This window comes from Panthera tigris, chromosome B4 (genome assembly GCF_018350195.1).
Source record: "Panthera tigris isolate Pti1 chromosome B4, P.tigris_Pti1_mat1.1, whole genome shotgun sequence".
NCBI lineage: Eukaryota > Metazoa > Chordata > Mammalia > Carnivora > Felidae > Panthera > Panthera tigris.
In genome coordinates this window covers 38,501,810-38,521,038 of record NC_056666.1, presented here as the reverse complement: position 1 = coordinate 38,521,038, position 19,229 = coordinate 38,501,810, and the positions used below count along the sequence as shown (strand labels likewise).

The 19,229-nt window shown below is 41.9% G+C and overlaps 1 protein-coding gene and 1 long non-coding RNA gene across 5 annotated transcripts in view; one reads left to right on the top strand and one right to left on the bottom strand.

The window, feature by feature from the left end:
* Window positions 1-3,023: 3,023 nt before the first annotated feature.
* LOC102970932 lies at window positions 3,024-16,032 on the bottom strand. The gene is made up of 3 exons (XR_446001.3): window positions 15,895-16,032; window positions 11,871-12,140; window positions 3,024-3,267 (listed from the first exon to the last, which is right to left on the bottom strand). It is a non-coding gene; the product is annotated as an uncharacterized LOC102970932 (long non-coding RNA).
* Window positions 16,033-16,113: 81 nt separating this feature from the next.
* PARP11 (poly(ADP-ribose) polymerase family member 11) overlaps window positions 16,114-19,229 on the top strand; it is a 44,707-nt gene continuing 41,591 nt past the window's right edge. For all 4 annotated transcript variants that reach the window (XM_007089664.2, XM_042991601.1, XM_015540848.2 and 1 more), the window contains exon 1: window positions 16,114-16,322. In XM_007089664.2, coding sequence (XP_007089726.1) covers window positions 16,305-16,322 — 18 coding nt within the window. In that variant the 5' untranslated portion in view covers window positions 16,114-16,304. The remainder of the gene's footprint in view (window positions 16,323-19,229) is intronic.

Sequence of the window (19,229 nt, the reverse complement as noted above, 5' to 3'; positions counted from 1 at the left end):
CATCCTCTAAGTCATGAGACAGAGTAGACCTGAGGGTCACAATTAGCTGGTCTACTTCAGGCGCCATGACCATAGGTATTTCTCCTTTGTCATGCTTCTTTTTTTTTTCTTTTTTACGTTTATTTATTTATCCTGGACACTGCCACTCATAGAGACTCATAACTGCAGTTCTCTTCAACTCCCACACCATCATAAATGTCAGAGACTCATCTTCCAAGGCCAGGGACCCTTTAGGAACTAATGCCAGCACAATCTTCTTTAATCCTGACAGTTCCACCTTCTCAATGTCCTCTTGCTTCAAAGGCAAAAAGAGTATTTGGGTCTTTGATGGTCAAGTGACCCCTTTTTGCCATGCAGAAAGTTTCTCTGTTGTTGTTTTCTTTTTCCTATTCCAAGAATATTTCCATTTACCAGTTCATTAAAAGGTATGATAAGGATACAGATGACCATTCAGATGGAAGAGATGCATAGGAAAAGGTGTAGGGAAGGGGTATGGAGCTTCCATTCTATATACAGATACTCCATTCTCTTGAAATCTCCATGTGTTCACCAACCCAGAAGCTCTGAAAGTCACAATTAGAGATGAAGACTGTGGGCACTGCCATCTGAGCTGATGGCTAAAAAGCATGAGATGGGATGAGTTCACTGAGAAAGACAAAAAAAGGAAGAGCATAGCCCAAGGAGTAAGTGTTACAGGACACCCACACTTAGGGAGCTGTGCATGCATGTGTGTGTGTGTGTGTGTGTGTGTGTGTGTGTGTGTTGGGGTGGGAAGGCAGAAAACACAGAAAAAAGGCATTGCTTGGTTTGTGAGTTCATACCTACTTTCTTGCTCAAGGGAGTGAAGATAACCAAGCATGCCAGAGAGGATGGAATGAAGAGTATTTTCAGAAAGGAGTCTTTAGCTGGGTGACCAAACCCAGGGAGGCCCCAGGGCTGAGAAAGGGGGCAGGGAGGGTAGCTTAGGAAAGTCACCAGATTTGAGAAGAAGAAGGTCACTGGCTTTCAGGGGAACAGTGGAAGAAGTTGGGTAGATGCCCAGTCTCAGGGGCTTAAGATGTAATTAAAAAAAGAAATGGAGACACTAGGTGGGTGTAAGGTTTTACACATTGAAACAATGTTCCCATGAAATGAAGAAACTTCTATGAGAAACCATATAGTGTCTCTAAAAACCAAGCAAAACACTTTGAGGGATATCCAGGAGGACGTGAGGAAAGGGAATCATGGAGAGGGCAAGAGAACCCTGGAGGGAGTGTTGTGCCTGCACAGTCCTCAGACTGTTTCTGGCTGGGCTGTCCTGGTAGCATAGCCAGAAACTCTGCGGCGCAGGTGGAAGGACACAGCCTACTGGTAAGATTGTACACACCAAGCAAATGGGAAAGCAACATGTGCTGTGCCCTAAAATCCCCCCGGGATCTGTCTTTCATGGCCTGGAGAAGAGGATAGGAGGCAGGACATGTAGATACCGAGTCTTCTGTTGCTTTCCTTGTTTGTTTTCTGAATTACTTTTCCCACAGGCCTCTAAGTCTGGCTGTAAATGTGTGTCTTTGAGGGGTTTTTCTAACAGGCTCCTATTCCACATGAGAAGTCCAGGAGTTTATTCTTGGGGATGGCGCCATCAGAGATGGACCCTACAACTTTTGGAGAATGACAAATATTGTGCTTTGGGTCCTAAAGCCTCCTCCTAGCTATGTCTTGTGGAGGTCTTTATTGACACTGAGAGCCAAAAACTTCAGCCACAGTAGAACAAAACAGCTTCAGGCCCCCTCTGCTCCAGTTTGCTCTTTGACATTCTTACAGAAGGTCTCATGAAGCTTTTAGGACTAAAGCACACTGAACATTTTTACTTTGGAAAGAACTCGTGTTTTTCTTACATTTTAAAGATGCATGCATTTATTTATTAATCCATTAACACATTTCTTTTTTTATGTTTATTTTTGAGAAAGAGCACGAGTGGGGGAGGGGCAAAGAGCGAGAGGGAAACACAGAATCCCAAGCAGGCTCCAGGGTCCCAGAGGTCAGCACAGAGTCCGAGTGGGGTTCGAACTCATGAACCGTGAGATCATGACCTGAGCTGAAGTTGGAGGTGAAAGGGACTGAGCCACCGGGCACCCCCATTAACACATTACTTAATAAATACATTAAAGTGCAGAAAATGAAGTTAAAAAAAATCACCTCTCCACCTAAGGCAAGTCATTTTCTCGAAATAAAACAGATTTCAAGTACTTGAAATAACCGCAGTCATGGGGCCACGTGCTTGACCCGCATCACCAGATTGAATCTTCAGAACAAATTGATGAGGTAGGTATTTACTGTAGCTATTTTATAGATGAGGAAAGGGAGCCTCGGGGACATTCATGGGCCCAAGATCAAGAGCTGGCAAATGGCAGAGCCAGAGTCCCATTTCCAATCTGCTCCACTGAAAGTGTTTTTACACCACTGCAATCCCCCATGGTTTTTGGTCAACAGTTTTTCACATGGCGGCCTCGCCTCCATGGCTGTGGGGATGAGGGGTTTCCCTGTAGGAGGAAGTCCTCTGGGAAATCCATTGGGTCCCCTTTCCTCCTCTCCCAGTGATGCTACAATTCTCAGGGAGCTTGGACCACCCCACCCCCTTCTGCCTCCATACTGAGAACCTCTGTGGGTAGAGGGAAGACAAGGCAGCAATGGAGCCCCCTGCTGGTGAAGGGCAGGATGTGCAGACAGCTCAGAGGCTTGCAAAACAGGCCAGGTCACAATTCCTGTTCAGGGTCCCCTGGGGCCCTTACTAGAAGTGTGACTTGAGACAAGTGGCAAAACTCTGTGGGCCTCCGTTTCCTCAGGTGGAAGGAAGAAGTGATCTCATCCTCCTCTCTGGGGAGGTACGGTGGGGGTGGGGGGAAAGAGCCCTGCCCAGTCATCTGAGACCAAGCTGGAAGAGAAAAGGAGAAAATGTGGGGAAGCCATGGTCCAGGCAATGGGCCGGCTTGGAATTTGCAACCCGGTGAAGGCTGGGGGGGGGGGGGGGGGGAGGGGGTCAGGGGTTCAGGCATGTGAGAGATAAGGTTGGCTTCACAGGGATGGGATTTGCCAGGGAAAGTACTTTCCTTGATTTGAAGTGACAAGTGCTCTTGACAGTGCTCTTTAAGGGAAGGAGATGTGGCTTCAGTGGTGTAATTTCTGGATGACTGTTACTGGCGAGCAGGAGTTTATGTTCCCACGGCTGATGATGCGTCCAGCAATGCATGTGGCTGGGCTGTTTCTTCACACACTTTTACTTTTGCTTTCCTGTAAAGAGTTCCAGTGTTATCATTATGTTTAACAGTTATAAACACTCCCATTTATTACGAGCTTACTAAGCACTGGCTTTACTTGTATTTGCCTGGGAAATTTGTGCTTATCACCCCAACCAGGGCAATGAGTGAGCTGTACAAACACTGCTTTATAAGCCTCAGGCTGGCTTGTTAGTATGCAGCTCTCACTATAATAGTACATGGTTCAGCCTCCCAGTTCCCAACTGTTTCCTGGTGTTGGAAGATGGCAGGGGTAGTGACTACCAGAGAACTTAGCTTCTTCTCAGGTGTGTGGGGAGGTTTTGGGAGGTTGGGAGTCCTACACAGGAACAAAGATGTTTGCTGCCTTCTACATTCTACCCAGGCCCCTGGCCCCAGTGGATTCACAAATCACCGACATAGCATTTTTCTTACCACACAGTCCTTATCTGTTTCTTTAGTGCTCTCTCCCCCAAGAAGGTGAGCTCCTCATGAGCAAAATCTAGATATCCTTTCTATTATCTCCTCGTGCCTAACGCCAATGTCCCCAGTAGGGTCTGGTACATAAGTGGATGTTCAGTGTGTGTTGAACATAAGAATGACTTCTTTTCTCAGCTCTGTTTCTGACATGCTTTGGGAGCAGCTTATTTTTGGAAAGAATTTATTTTTCCTCTGTCACAAACTCATCCCAAGGCTTGCCCACAACTATAGGACAAGTTGACCCTTGAACGACATGGGTTTGAACTGCACAGCTCCAGATACATGTAGATTTTTTTCCAGTACAATATTGTAAATGTATTCTCTTTCTTAGGATTTCATTAACATTTTCTTTTCTCTAGCTTACTTTTTTGTAAGAATACATGCATGTAATATGACATATTACATATGTGTATATACACATTACATATAATATAACATATAACACACAAAATACGTGTAAATCGACTGTGTTATGGGTACGGCTTCCGGTCCACAGGAAGGGAGGAGTAGCTGAGGCTTGGAGGAGACAAAAGTCATACATGGATTTTTTCTTGTGCAGGAGGTTGGTGCCCCTAACTCCCAAACTGTTCGAGGGTCAGCTGTATTTTTATGACAGTGGTGTGATTCTGAAGTGTTCTGTTAAGATTACTCATGACAATTTATAATTTACTATCAAGAACTATTTCACAAACATTGAGGGGAGAAGCCAGTTCTCCCTGGGATGCACTTGATGTTATGTAGGACACACAACAGTAGTTTCTCCATTGTTAAGAAATGTAACTATACCATTTATTTGGTGAAATATAAATGCGTTAGGCTGTTGGCCAATAAAAGAAGGGTTGGATTAGAATAGGATGGGCACCAATGATGCAAATTGATCCTGAAGCAATTAGTTGTCCATTCAACAACTTTTCTCAAATTTCATAGCATAGGGACGAAAGTGAGCTAGTTTGGGCTTTGTTATCAATTGTGTACTAAAATCCTTTTCTTGCCTTAAAATGAAATGTGTTCTAGTATTGAGCTATGTGGGCTTACTTCCTATGACTCCTAAGATAAAAAAGAAATTTCTGCATATTAGATTATTACCTAAATATTCTGATTAGGAAAAACTGTCAATGGCTTGGAATTCATTCAATAGCCCACCAAACTTTTTGGAGTATCCCCTGGACACTGCTCAACAGGAAGAGGGGAAGAGGGAAGAAGGGAGCAGCCCAGGACACACAAATCAATAACAACACAATTCAACACCCACACCCAAATGCCACAAGGATTATTGTGATCAAGTGGCAGACCAACTGCCTGAATGCATCAGAGATTTGGAGAGAGGAGAGCACTGTGCCTGGGGGTGGTTAGGAAACACTGCCCAGGAGGATTGGTAACTGCACTGGGCTTTAAAGGGCCGGTGAAAACCCACTGAAAGAGATGGCTGGGAATCACATATCACATTTCACCTTAGGGAAGTGGCCTTAGCAAAAGGATGGAAGGGCCTATGCACCTGGAAGACGGCATGGTCCATCTGAATGGATAGTAGGCTTGCACCTGGGTGGAGGGGACACAGCCAGAATTAAACGCTGGGGCCAGATATGTCGGACTCTGAGTGCCACACTGCAACATTTGGATTCTAAACCAAAATGTATCTTCCAAATTAAAAAAAAAAAAGGGTAGAATAAATTTTATTGAGAGGAAACTGAAAGCCGAGATCAATGAAAAAAGCTAGTAAGAAAATGTTAGATTACTTGAGACATAGAACAGAGACCATCAGACCTTGAAGGGCCCTTCAACATCATCTGGTCCCAATGCCGTATTTCACAGATGGGGACGTTTCAGCTGAAATAAAATCAAAACGTACCCACGCTCACTCAGCTAGTAAAGGGCAAAGCCAGAGCTAGAAACTAGTGTGGTGTTCTTTTCACCCCCCTTAATAAATTCAAATCTCCAGACTTTGACAAATCACATCCCAGGTTGCTCAAAGAACTCCCAGAACCATTGTCAATAATCTTTGAAAAAGCATGGAGAATAGGAGAACTGTTAACAGACAAGAGAAGAACAAAGTTGTCCCGATTCTCAAAAAGGGGGAAAGGGGCATATTATAAAAACTATAAGCCAGTCAGCTTGACAATTATCCCTGGCAGAATTCTAGAACAGAATTTTAAAAAGCTATTTACTCCACAAACATTATTATAATAATAGAAACGAAGGGGGAAATAACCTACAATTTCCCCACTTTAACCCATCAACTGAACAGATTATTAAGTAGACTCTTTGTAAGTCTTTAGAAAAGCAGAGATCACTCAGAGCCAACCCGAAATCTCAGAAAACAAAACATGTCTTCATTTATTCCTTTTTGGATAGGGATATTAGACTGGCAGAAAGAAGAGGCATCAAAACCATACTTGCTTTCAGCATGGCATCTGACGAAATCTATCATAATCACCTTGTGGATGAGACATGACCTGGCTGATAGCCAATGGGTACAACCACGGCTGGTGTAAGAATTATACCTAAAGACTGCTGATTAGTACATATGTCAGCCTGAAGGGAAGCCACGGTGGTGAGCCCCGGAGGTCTCTCTTTTACACGTCTCTGAAAGGATTTTTGTCTGTGTCTTACAGGAGATGCTTATCAGATTTTCATATGACATGAACAAGGAGGGATAGCTGATATGAAGGATGATTGGATAATATTAATATTAATAATAATAATAATAATAATAGCAAACACTTAGCGAACACTTGCTATATTGCATGAACTGTGTTAAATATTTTTCCACAAAATTATCACACTTAAATTGTACCACTCTCTGAGGCAGGTGGTAATATTAGATCTCCATTTTAGACATAAAGAAACTGACATTTTCAGAGATCAAGTCACTAGCCCAAGATGACACAGTTCATGAGCAGAGGAACAAAATTTTGAATCCCATTATGTCTGGCATTGGAGTCTGAATTAAATGAATCTATGTAATTTTGACAGACCACAGCCAGAAACTGAAATCTGTGCCACATCTCAGAGCTGAACACATGCATTATAACTTAAAAAATTAATTTCATATACAAGGATTGGGCCGGTCTGACCTACCACGTCCATGGGAGTGACCTAGGAGTTGGCCACAGGCTCCAAAAAGAAAACGGTGAAGAGAATTCACCAAATGTGGGTCCTCTTCATAGAAACACAGTGTTTGAACCAAGACAGCTAATGGTCCTGCTGGCTATGTGATCAGAACACGTTTTAAGATAAATCAGAAAAAGGCAACCAAAATCAATTCAGAAACCATGTTATATAAAACATGGTTGAAGAAAGGGCTGAGAAGTCCTAAACCATCACATATATTTTAAATTTTTTACATGTTTTTATTTATTTTGAGAGAGAGAGCGCAGGGGAGGGGCAGAGAGAGAGGGAGAGAGAGAATCCCAAGCAGGCCCTGTGCATGAGCACAGAGCCTGATTTGGGCTCGAACTCACAAACCATGAGATCATGACCTGAACCAAAATCAAGAGACAGTTGCTTAACTGACTGAGCCACCCAGGAGCCCCCTAAAGCATCACATATTTAAAAACAAGTCATATGAAAAAAAGCTCAGAATTCCTTTAAAAAGAAGAATGGAAATCTATGGGTAGAAGTTATAAAGAGCCATGCTTTGGTTCAACCTAAAGGACTCTCTGTTGGAATTCTCTGGAAATACGATGGGCAGTTTCTCAGAGTGGCCAGTTTGCCGTTACTATAAGAGTTTAAACAGACGGAGTGAGCCCTTGTTAATGTGGAAGAGGTTAGTGTGGGAACTGGGAGGAAGACAGAGGTCATGTAAGCTCCTTTCCAAATCCAAAATTCTAAGACTCCACTTAGATGTTATCTTAGCAGAATTTGGTTAGTGGTTATGGTTCCAATAGTGAGTAACTTATCAAATGGTCCATCAACCAATCCTGAAACAGATACAAATATGTTCAAACAATATGATTTGTTGGGAAATAGGAAAGTTTCTACTTTAATTCTTAATTGAATTTGTAGCTACCTGAATTTATATCAGTATTATTTAACTGGCAAAGGTCCATCCATATCAATCCATATCAGAACAAGAATGTAAAACTTCTCACTTTTTAATTATACTGCACAGTTGAGCCTCCTGACCACCTATCTCTTTTTGACACTACATAGTTAAGAGATCTGTAGTTTTTTATAAATGCCTTTACTCCTAAATACACATTATACTGCTTTCATTCGGTCTTGACCATTTGGTTGATTTGGGGTAAAGCAGCACAATTAGATTATTGCTACTCCAGACAGCTATTCTTAAATGTGCTTGACAAAAGCTGATCTTGCCCACCCAGAAACAAAGGAATTCTCTGGCTTATTAGAAAGTTTGTGCTCGCTTTTTTTTTTTTTTTTTTTTTAAATTAAATCACAGCCATTCTTGCCTGTGTGCCAGCGCCATCTAGTGATGAAAGGAGCACATTTCCAGTCAGGGAGTAAAAACCCTGTTTCAGACAATCTGAGGGACCACCATTCCTATCTGCATCCCAAAATATTTGGAGTGGAAGATACCTCAGGGGACAAATATTTAACAGGCTTGTATCATCGGCTCATCCAGGCAGGCCTTCCCCAAGATCCTTCCCAGAGACAGTGATTTTTAGTCTAGTCCCAGAGTAAGTATTCACCCAGCAGAGCCCAGGCTGAAAGATATCCTCCCAGGACAGATGAAAATGAACGAATTGAATGGTAGAGATCACGCTGATTTTTTCCTTTCTATTTGTTTTTAGTTTCACTTTTTTTTTTTTTAAGAAGTCATGGCAAGTGAGGACATGCAAAGGCATGTGACTGGAGACCTGCAGAAATGCTTAGAATAGCCTCAGGGAGTGGGAATGGATGCGAAATGAAAGCATGACATAGGAAAATGTACAAGCGCCCTACGATAGAGGGGAGGAACTTAACTTTCTTCAGGGCAGTGGTTTTTGAGAAGTGATTCCCAGGCAAATCTTGTTCAATTCTGTGGTAATGATCAGCCTTGTCTTAAAGCCATTCCACATTTCACCCACCGGACTTTGAAGGGAAGGATATTACAGGCATTCCTATTCCAGTTTTAGAATTATTCAGGATCATGGATAATGTTAAGAGTATCCTATCATGTAAGAATGTAAACATGAGAAAGCATCATCGACAAATGTTAAATGTTGATGGAGGGATTTGGATTACATGTTTGCTAGGGTTCATTTTCTCCTCTGAAAGTTTCTTATTCTGTGATTTGAGTCCATCCACAAGGTCTACAAGGAGTGCCTTTGTATCAGGGGTACCTGTCTCAGAGGTCCCACAGTTTGACAGAGTAAGAGCCTCCTTGTTTCTTTAGTTGCACAGGTGAGTCAAAGCAAAATGATCTGGACAGGAGAACTGATTCTTAGCTGATTCCTGTCCCTTGCATTCTTTGGATGGCTTGTGTATTTACTTGATATCTTTTACAAGTCTTACATGTAATTCTCTTTTTAGTTTCCTCCAATAGATTAAAAGTTCCTCAAAGGCAGGGAGTTTATCTTTTGCTTCCTGAATGTCTGGGCATCATGGTGCTGATATACCTTAGCCCAGCATCTGATCTGTCTCATTATGACACCAAATCATGGACTGTGAGATCTGGCAGCAACATTGGAGATCACCTGGTCCAATGATCTCATCTTTTAGATGTGAAATTGAGGCCCCTAAAGGGGATGTGACTTGTGCAACATTACCCAGCTACTTACGACCAGAGCTTGGATCAGCCTCTGAGTCTCCTGACTGTTCTAGACTTTAACATGTCATCTCAAGCTTCTCTCCCATAAAGGCAGGGAACACGTGCCCCCTAACCCTCAGCTGGAAACAGTCAGCCACAAGCAAGAAGCTGCTTCTAACAGTATGTGAATATTGCCTTCTCATGTATGCGAATATTACCTTCTATTGCATAATAGATACGTGCTTGTCTCAACATACAAATGTTAGAATTATTGTTTTCTAATAAGGAAAATTGGTACCGAAGGTATAATGGGAAAGTCATTTATTCCTTGGCATAATGCTGTAAGCATGGAAGTCAAAACAAAGTTGTAACTTTGGGTGGAGTGCTTGGGGTTTAAGACTGGTGGACATCTTTCTGGGTATGGTTCTGGACTCCCTAAAGCTATGTGAAGGAGGCCAGAGGAGGCTAAACCATGGATGTGAAAGCAAAGATCCTATATTTTTAAAAAAATGAATTGTTTTAACAGCTTTTTTTGAGCTGTAATTTACATACTGTACAATTCCTTTATTTAAAGTGCATAATTCAATGGTTTTTAGTATAAAGGCACTCTATCTTGAGAGAACGGGAAGAAAGCATGAGAACAGCCAGTGGTCAGTGTATTACAAACACACCTCCTCCACACGGTGCCTTTTAAAGTGGAAGGAAAGACAATACATATCTAGTTTTTAAATGCAGTGTATGCTCTGTCCTGCCTCCTAGTGATCTATAGGGCATTATTAATCTACAGAAGCCCCCTCTATTGCTCACCAACCCCCCCTCCCACACTGAATCAAAGCTCTATCCGTAGACACGTACTTGATTTGCTGGACGAAAGCAATGGACTTCATGGTGAACTTGCAGAAAAGAGCAGTCCTCGAGTTGGTAGGCGAAGGGTGCAAACGGTCAGGGAAAGGGATGTAGGCAGTAAGGCAACAAGTAACACTGCCTTTTTATAAAGAAGAACATAAATTTATCTTGGGGGAGTACTTGAATTCCAATTGCAATTGGGTAATCAGGTCTGGTGTCAGAAGTAGATGGGTTGAAACCACATTGAAAACTGGCATAGAGTAGTAATTAGGGGCACAGGCTCCGTAGCCAGCCACCTAGGTTTGAATCTTTGGTCTTGGGCCAAGGTAATTAATCTCTCTGAGCCTCACTACCCTTACATGTAAAAGGGGGTAATAAGGGCACTTACTCTATAGGGTTGTTATGAGAATTATATTTGTTGGTATATAGAAAGAGCTTATAACAGGGTCAAACACATACTTTGTGCCATGTATTTGCTAATTGTTATACCAGGCCCAGTTCAGTCTGCACATCTTATCTGCTCCCTGCTCTCCAAACATGCACACTCAGACACACTCACACTCTTAGGAAATTTGCACCAACTGTTCCCTCTGTATGGAATACTTTTTGCCCAAATATACATCACACTTGCTCCCTTACCTCTTCCAGACTTTTCCTCAAATGTTACCTTCTCAATGAGGACCATCCTGATTACTCTCAATATCCTTACCTTGTTTGTTTTTTTTCTGTAGTCCTCATCACCCTATAACATACTGCACAATGTTGTGCCTGCCCCCCTAGCATGTAAATTCCACAAGGACAGGGATTTTTCTCTATTTTGTTCACTGATCTATCCTAAAAAGCTAGAGACAGTGCCTAGAACATGGAGGGTGGTTGGTAAATATTTGTCAAATGAAGAACTGAAGAGTAATTCATATCAGATAATTTGTTCTAATTTCTTGACCTCCCTGGACATGCTCATTAGGAACAAGAGAAAGCCCCACATGCCTGCAATGACCTAATGCAGGCAGGACACCCTCCGGCCACTCTTTCCATCACCCAAAGCTTTTGCTTGCCTCCCTGTCTCCTAATTTTTAAAATTATTTCTTATGGAAGTGTTTTCCTGCTTTCTGCTTTTAACCTCAAAGCTTCTCACACTCTTTTCTAAGTCATTTCTGTTGTCCCTTTCCGGATCAGTCCTATTAAGTCCTTCTTGACAATGTGATGACCAAAACCCTAATGTGGCATTCCTGGAAGGAAAGCCCCAGCCAGGAATGTCACAGCCCCAGAGCCTTTTCAGAATCTCCATCCTCTAATTAGGATGGCCACACATCTCAGCTGCTGCTTTTGACTGCTGCTGTGAGCTGCATGTTGATGCCCAGCATTGTGCCCAGATAATTTCCCTGAGCAGCTAAAACTAATAATCAGTGGTATTTTCAATAGAGCCTTGCCATTTAGTGGGGGAGTTATTTAGCACTTCATTTTTTTTTTTCAGTTGAATTTAATTTCTGGTCATGTTTCCTAATTAGGAAGATTTACAGGATTCATTTTGATTTTTTGAAAAATTCCTTCCCAGGAATGCTTATCTCGGCTTCAGCAAATGTTTCATCTGCTTGTTTCACCTCTTAATTCCTGTCGGGGTTGTTAATGCGTCAGACTTCAACAGCAGGGCTGATTCTGGGGCTGCCTCATTGTTGGCTCTTTTTCAGGCTGAGGCTGGGTCTTTATGTTCAAGGCTGATGGGCACAAATGCTGCTTTTTCTCCCTTACTCCGGGTACCTTCTTGTGGCCCCTCGGCGTTCCTTTTGCGCCTTCTTCCGGTCTCCGGCTCCTCCTTTCTGTCAAATCCAGCCTGTCTTCCATGTGCATTTTGAGCACTTCCCTATTTCTGGCTGTAAATGAAGATTTAAAAATAAAAACAATTATGAAAATTACATTAAAATTATAAGTGATACTATATCTTGCATCTCACCACTTACTGGTTCTCTTTTCTCCCTCTACTGTCTTTATGTGACATTTGGTTTTCACCACTTTCCCTTGCCACTCAGCTAATGGTTTTCTGATCATTTTCATGCTTTCCAGTGACAGGTCTCCACTGCTCCTTTTCTTCTCCTCTTTCCTTTCCCCTCAGGCATTTCCTCCCTCCTCTCCTGGTATTCAAAGATCTAATACACTCAAGCAGGTGGAAGGGGGGCTGCGAGCACTCAGTATCCTTGGGCTGGGGTTAGCATGGCTCTAGACGCTTCCACCCAGAACACATATAGAAAACATGTAAGATAAAGTAAACTGTCTTCTGTTTGTTTGGTCTTCCTGAGAAAGCCAGTGACCATGGGCAGTAAGCATAGTTTCTACTGCCGTGGCACATTGCCCAGAGCCATAATGTAGAGGGAAACATTCCCAATGCCAGACCTTGTGTGACAGGAGATATTTCAAGCATTACATGCAGAGAGTAATCTATTGAAAGACTGAGAGGCTGGGCCCCAGTGATGGGGCCTGTCCTTGAGAGGTATAGAAAAGTATAGTCAAGTTGTTTCCTATGAGGATATTTTAGAAAGTCCCAGATCCATTGCACTTCCTTAGCCAAATAAGAGGTGCCTTATTAGTACAATTTCAAATACCTAGATGGCCCAAGTAGGTAATTTAAGGATGAGAGATATTGGCCTGGTAACTCAGGGAAAGCTGAGAGGCCATTCCTAGTGGGATGGGATCAGCAAGACTTTAGCCAGTTGTTGGCATATGAGAATACCGAGTCTAAGCGAAGCCAGAGTCACAGTATTGAATGTGAAATTTCCTAGTTTTAAAATGGCAGTAACTTACCCCCTAAACTTAGATACTCTGTGTGTGCTAAAGCTCATTAGCTATCAGTTTGCGACCCCAGGACTAAATGGTCATTAAGGTCCCTTCCCACTCTTGTTCTCTCAGTGGTCATAAATCAAGAATGATAGGAAAAAAGTTTAATACTAAACTTTGCACAGCTATTTTCAATTTATGAAATATGTTCCCTTCATATTACTTTGAGATATAGCAGTTTATATTTTAAAAGCTGATATATATTCAAACCAGTTGTGTTCTCTCCATTCCATTCTTTGATCACCACCACTGGCAACTCTTAAGACTTCAAGGAAATGAAGTATAGTCCCAGCCCCACAAGGGTGGAGGACATGGTCCTAACTTGCTTTATAAAAATCCCCATCTTTGAAAAAGAGCTAAATAGTATTCACTTAATAAAAATTGTTGAACATGAACACAAAAAACACTAGTAACAATGGGCCAATTTCATTAATTATAAATAAATTTTAATCCTAAATAATGGAATCCAGTAGTGTATTCAAAGAGTAGTGAACACACTAAAGGGAGTGTTTTTTTCAAGTATGTAAGTGTGGGCTGGACATTAGGAAATCTAGTACAGTTATATTAACAAGTCAGAGTAAAAAGTGAACATAGTAATAGAGCTTAAAGACAGTTCATAAAATTTAACCTCCTTTCCTACCTAAAACCTTGTAGGACATGAGGATTAGAAGGAAGTTTCTTTAAAGATGACTGTATTTTTAGGGGCGCCTGGGTAGCTCAGTCAGTTAAGCATCCAATGTCGGCTGGGGTCATGATCTTGCGGTTCGTGGATTTGAGCCCCACGTTAGGCTCTGTGCTGACAGCTCAGAGCCTGGAGCCTGCTTCAGATTCTGTGTCTCCCTCTCTCTCTGTTCCTCCCCCACTCGCACTCTGAAAACAAATAAAGAAAAAAAATTGAGAGATAACAGCATATTTTAAGATTTTATTTTTAAGTAATCTCTACACCCAACGTGGGGCTCAAACACACAACCCCAAGATCAAGAGTTGCATGCTCTACCGACTGAGCCAGCTAGGCACCCTAAGTTGACAGTGTATTTAAAGGATATCAAGAACGAACTAGAGACAAATGCTTGTTTTACTGCATTGTAGACTGAATGTTCATTCTCTTGTCATGTGTTCCTCAAAAGTTTTCTGAGGTTTTGGCCAATGCAATAGTAAGAGAAAAAACTGCATTATTTGCAGGTAAAATGAGTTTTGACATAAAAATTCAGAGAGATCAGCTTACAAACTATTAGAACTAATAAGACATTTTCAGTGTGTAGGGTTACATGTTAAATAGACAAAAATCAATAGTTTCCCTAACTTACAGTAATGAAAAATGTCTCATTTGCAATGACACCAAAAAAATTATAAAGTATCTTGGAACAAAATTCACAAAAATTGTGCAAATCTTTGTGAAAAAATATGTATATATTTGAAAATATAAAATAACTAAATACATGAAGAGATGTATTCCTGAATGGGAAGACTCACGATTTTGAAAATTTTGAAAAAGAAGGGAATTAGGAGAGAACCTGCTTTATGAAACAGCAAATATGTTACAAAGCTACAACGATTATAAGTGTGACATCGCAGGGTAATACACAGATAATAAAATAGACAAGAATGTTCAGAAACAGATATGCCTCCCTCCCACACATTTAGTTTGTAATTAACGTGCCACTTCAAAGCATTGGGGAAAAAATGGGTTATTCAATAGGTGATATTGGGGCAACTGGTTAACTATTTTGTAAAAAGTAAAGTGGAAAAAATAAGGTGAAGATATCTATCTGAATCTATTTATAAGAAAAAATTAGAGATTTCAAATTTAGACACTATTCTTGAGTGTGATTTGGCAATATGTACCAAAATTTCTATAATCTCTTATTTAGATTATAATCTCTATAATCTCTTATTGAACAAGTCCATTTATAAGAACTAATCCAAGGAGGTAAGTGGACAAATGTACAAGAATGTTTATTGCTGCACTTTTTAGAATAGCAAAAATTGAAAACAACTTAAATATTTAACACAATGAATTACTTCAAATGTGTGTGTGTAAGATAGACATACAAACCGCGGAATGCCATGGGTCTCCTTCAAAATGATGAAATAGGCTTAAATGCATTGGAGTGAAGGCTATCCATATGATATTAAGTGAAAGAACCAGGTTCTAAATCTATAGGTATTCCTTGATCAAAAAAAAAAAAATTTTTTTTTAATGTGTAGAGCTATGTAGAAAAGCCCGGAAGGATAATATAAACAAACGGTTTCTTTTTCCTTTCTCCTGGGTAGATTCTATTTCTTTGCCCAGAAGATTCTCCCCATCTCTTAGGGTTCTTTATCCAGCTAAGTTCAATAGTGTATCCTTTAGGTCTTAGCTTAAACTCCGTAGGCAGGAAGACGGAAAGTAGACACTCTGTCCTAGGTAAGCGGCTATCTTACCAAGAACCCTGTGCTTGCCATACTACCTATAAACCATACTGTACCTTTTTATTTACCTAAATTACCTTTTCCTTTCTTCCCTAAGACTCTAAGCTCTACGAGGGCATGGGCTGCCTACGGGTCAGTCTAGCATGCCAGAGCCTAGCTAGCTGTCTGGGAGCTCTTACTGCATGCCAAATACTGTGGTTGGTGTTTTAAATGATCTCACTACACCCTTAGGCGGGTACTATTACTGTCTCCATTCTGAAGAGGAGGAACTTGAGAGACTGAAGTTTGTCCCAAAAGCCACTGGCCACTCTGGGATTAATTCTCAGGCCTGTCTGATTCTTGGCACTCTGACACGACACTCACTACGTAGTGATCAATAAATACCGTTGGAAATACAACCATCCGCTGCTTGAGGATCATTCGGGGAGGAGATGTTGCCGTTGGGACTCAGCACCGGAAAGGTGGTTGGAGAAGCCCTTTAAATTCCCTTACACTCCCCTTACTCGCAAGCCCCGCCCACCGTGATCCGCCCACCGCCCGGAAGGGAGCGGCTGGGGCGGGACGAGCTTCCGGAGGCGGGGCGGGGCCAGCGCTGGTTGGCCGGTTCGGGCGGAAGTCGGGAGGGTCGGTGGTCCGAAGACGCTGGCTTGTGACAGGGCGGGGTAGAAGGAAGGCCTACATAAAGGTTGCCTCTCCATCCCTTCGCTCCCGGGGACCCTCGGAAAAAACCCAACACCCCGGTCCCGCGGCTAGCCCCTTCCCCCAGGCTCTCTCCGCTCGATTTCGCCACCGTTATGTGGGAAGCGAATCCGGTGAGTAGCCGGGCGGGACGGGGCGGACCCAATGGGCGGGGTTGAGGCGAGAGGGGAGGGAGGGGGTTCCCGGGAACTGCTCCCCCTCACCCGCTTCAGGCTGGGTGTTGAGTTCCGGGACCCCGAAGATCCCGGCCCTTGTGGGTTCTACAGTCTCTGGCCTTTTGAATGGTAGAGATGATTCCGTGGGATCCCCAACGCATTATTTCTTTCTGTTACAGTTATTTGACTTGCTGTGGTTTCTCTGCCTTCCGCCCTTCACTGTCTTTTTAAACTTTGTGTTTTGCTTCCTGATCGGAGTTACGGGGCTTCGGACCTGTTACTCTTCCTTTGCCTCAGGTGTACCTGCCAGTCCCATCCATCCAAAGCGAGGGGGATTCGACCCCCCGTGACTTGAATGGGCCTAAGAGGAACCATCAGTACTCCTTTTCCCTTCTTAGTGGACAGTCATTTCAAACTTGGGGGACTGAGTGTATGTTCTAAGCCTCTAGATGGAGAAGTTCTTAGATTTTTTTTTTTCAGTGGCCAGAACTGATGACCCGGGACTTTTCAACTGCAAGTCTTGTCTCTCTCTCTCTTGTTTGACTCCGGTATTTGCGTTGTGTCTGCACGTATTTTTGTCTGCTTTGCTTTTTATACATTTATTTAATGTGCCGCCCTCAAAGAGTGGAACCCGTTTGCCGAATATTCCATTAATCTCTTGTTAGAGTTGAAATCGCCTAGTAACATGGCAGACGTACATTATATACACCGTACGAGTTGACCGTGGAAATGGCAGAATCACATTTTGCCAAATTGTTGGACTGTGTGAAACTACCCCCTATGCTGAGATAACTGCCCAAATTTACTTACAGCCCCGTCTACATACTTGCAACAAGGCTTTTGCTGTAATCAACACTTATTTTTTCCCATTTCTGGAATATATTGCCTGATGAGTTGGAGAGTTTATCAGTTAATTCTGTTATGGTTTTTAAGTTTTTGGCCAGTAGCAACTAGTCTTTTGGTCCGCACTTGTTGGTTGTACATCCCAGCCCATCATGTCATCATCTAAGGTTTTTGTTGTTCATACATATAATTGTGCAGTGTCAGGCCTCATCAGAGAAAAGTGATTGCTGGCATTTGATTTTAGCAAAAGTAATTTAGGATTATGAGAATGTGCTCTCTGCTTTTATATTCATTTTCACTGTCATCAACAGTCTTCATTTTATATCATTATACGTATATGTGTGCATGTATATGTGTACATTTGGTGTGTGTGTATTCAATTTTTATTAACAGTCCCTTTTGTCTTGGTTTCTCTGTACAAACTTTCTAGTCACCGCAGTATGTCTTGCTCAAATTATTCACTATATGCTAAGCTCTAGATGGGCAGGGATTTTTGTCTGTTTTGTGAGGATTTTTGTATCCTCAGACTAGAGAACAGAGCCTGGCACTTAGCAGGCACTCAGTAAATAATTGTTGAATTAATAAAGGTGATTGGATTAGGACTAGAGAGAGTCCTTGGCTCCTACTTTTCACTCTGCCTCCTCTGTCACATATATAGTAGCATCTGCTATTGGCTTATTTGTAAGTTTGTAAGGATTATAAAGATATTAGTGAATGTCTCATATATTTAGTTTGCTATATCATTATCTCATTTCTTTGTTTCTTCTGACATCACCCTAATGATTTTGTTTGATTTCAGTAGAGCAGACTGACTTTTTTGTTAGTAGTGGTGAACCTTCCACATACAATCCCACATTCTTCTTTGACTTTTATCATGCCGCCTTAGTATGTCTTAATGCTACTGTGTTTTTTTACTAGTACTGGTTTTCTTCCGATGAGCATATGAATCCCATCAATAAGGACAGTTTAGTTTTTTTAATTTTTAATTTTTTAATGTTTATTTATTTTTGAGAGACAGAGTGTGAGTGGGGGAGGGGCAGAGAGAGAAAGAAAGACAGAATCTGAAGAGGCTCTAGGCTCTGAGCTGTCAGCACAGAGCCTGATGCGGGGCTTGAACTCACAAGCCCTGAGATCATGACCTGATCCGAAGTGGGACGCTTAACCGACTGAGCCACCCAGGCGCCCTGAGGACAGTTTAGTTTTTGAAAATACAATCAACATCTGTATTTGTGTTTCTCGTGTAATTTATTATCTTATATCAATACAAGAGGCATCTGGACAGTTTGTCCAGCTGTGGTCATGGAATGGAAATTAATTTTAATGTTACCCTAAGCCAAACACATTGGGAATTAAAAAAAAAAAAAAACAACCCACAATGTATCCTAAAGATAAATGCAGAAGACTTTTGCATTACACAGTTGAATTTACTATAAACTGAAATTCCTATTTACCATTTCTTGCCATTGAATGAGATAGTAAATTCTGCTTTGTGAAGAAAGGCCACTGTGAACTGCTTTAATTGAAGTCTTCTGCCTCTTTTCTCCCTGTATATGTTTGGTAGCATATATGGCCTTAATAGACCACCTATGAGCTACAGATATGCCTCCTACTGCAAATACACCTTCAGCATGATACTGTATTCTACTCACAAGTAGCTTTGAGATGATGTTACACTGATGCTGGCCGTGGTAATACTCCAAAGCAGCTGCCCCTTCCAAGCGAAAAGTCTCCGTGACATAGTTTGAGTGTGGAAAATCACCATTGAGCTTGCAACATTTCCTCAGGGGGGAAAACTACGAGATAACCAAGGAGTTATAAATAAACTTTGTCTCAGTACAAAATTTTATTTTATTTTTCAAGACAGTCATGAGGTCAGTGCTATCTACTCAAGCTTTTCACTGACCAGGCACCTTGAGGTAAGCATAATGTCCCTGCCAAGGCAGATCTGGTTGACAGAAGCAGCAGGCACACTCAGTTCTGATATGAGCTCTTGGCAGTTCTTCATCCACCTGGTGGAGGTAG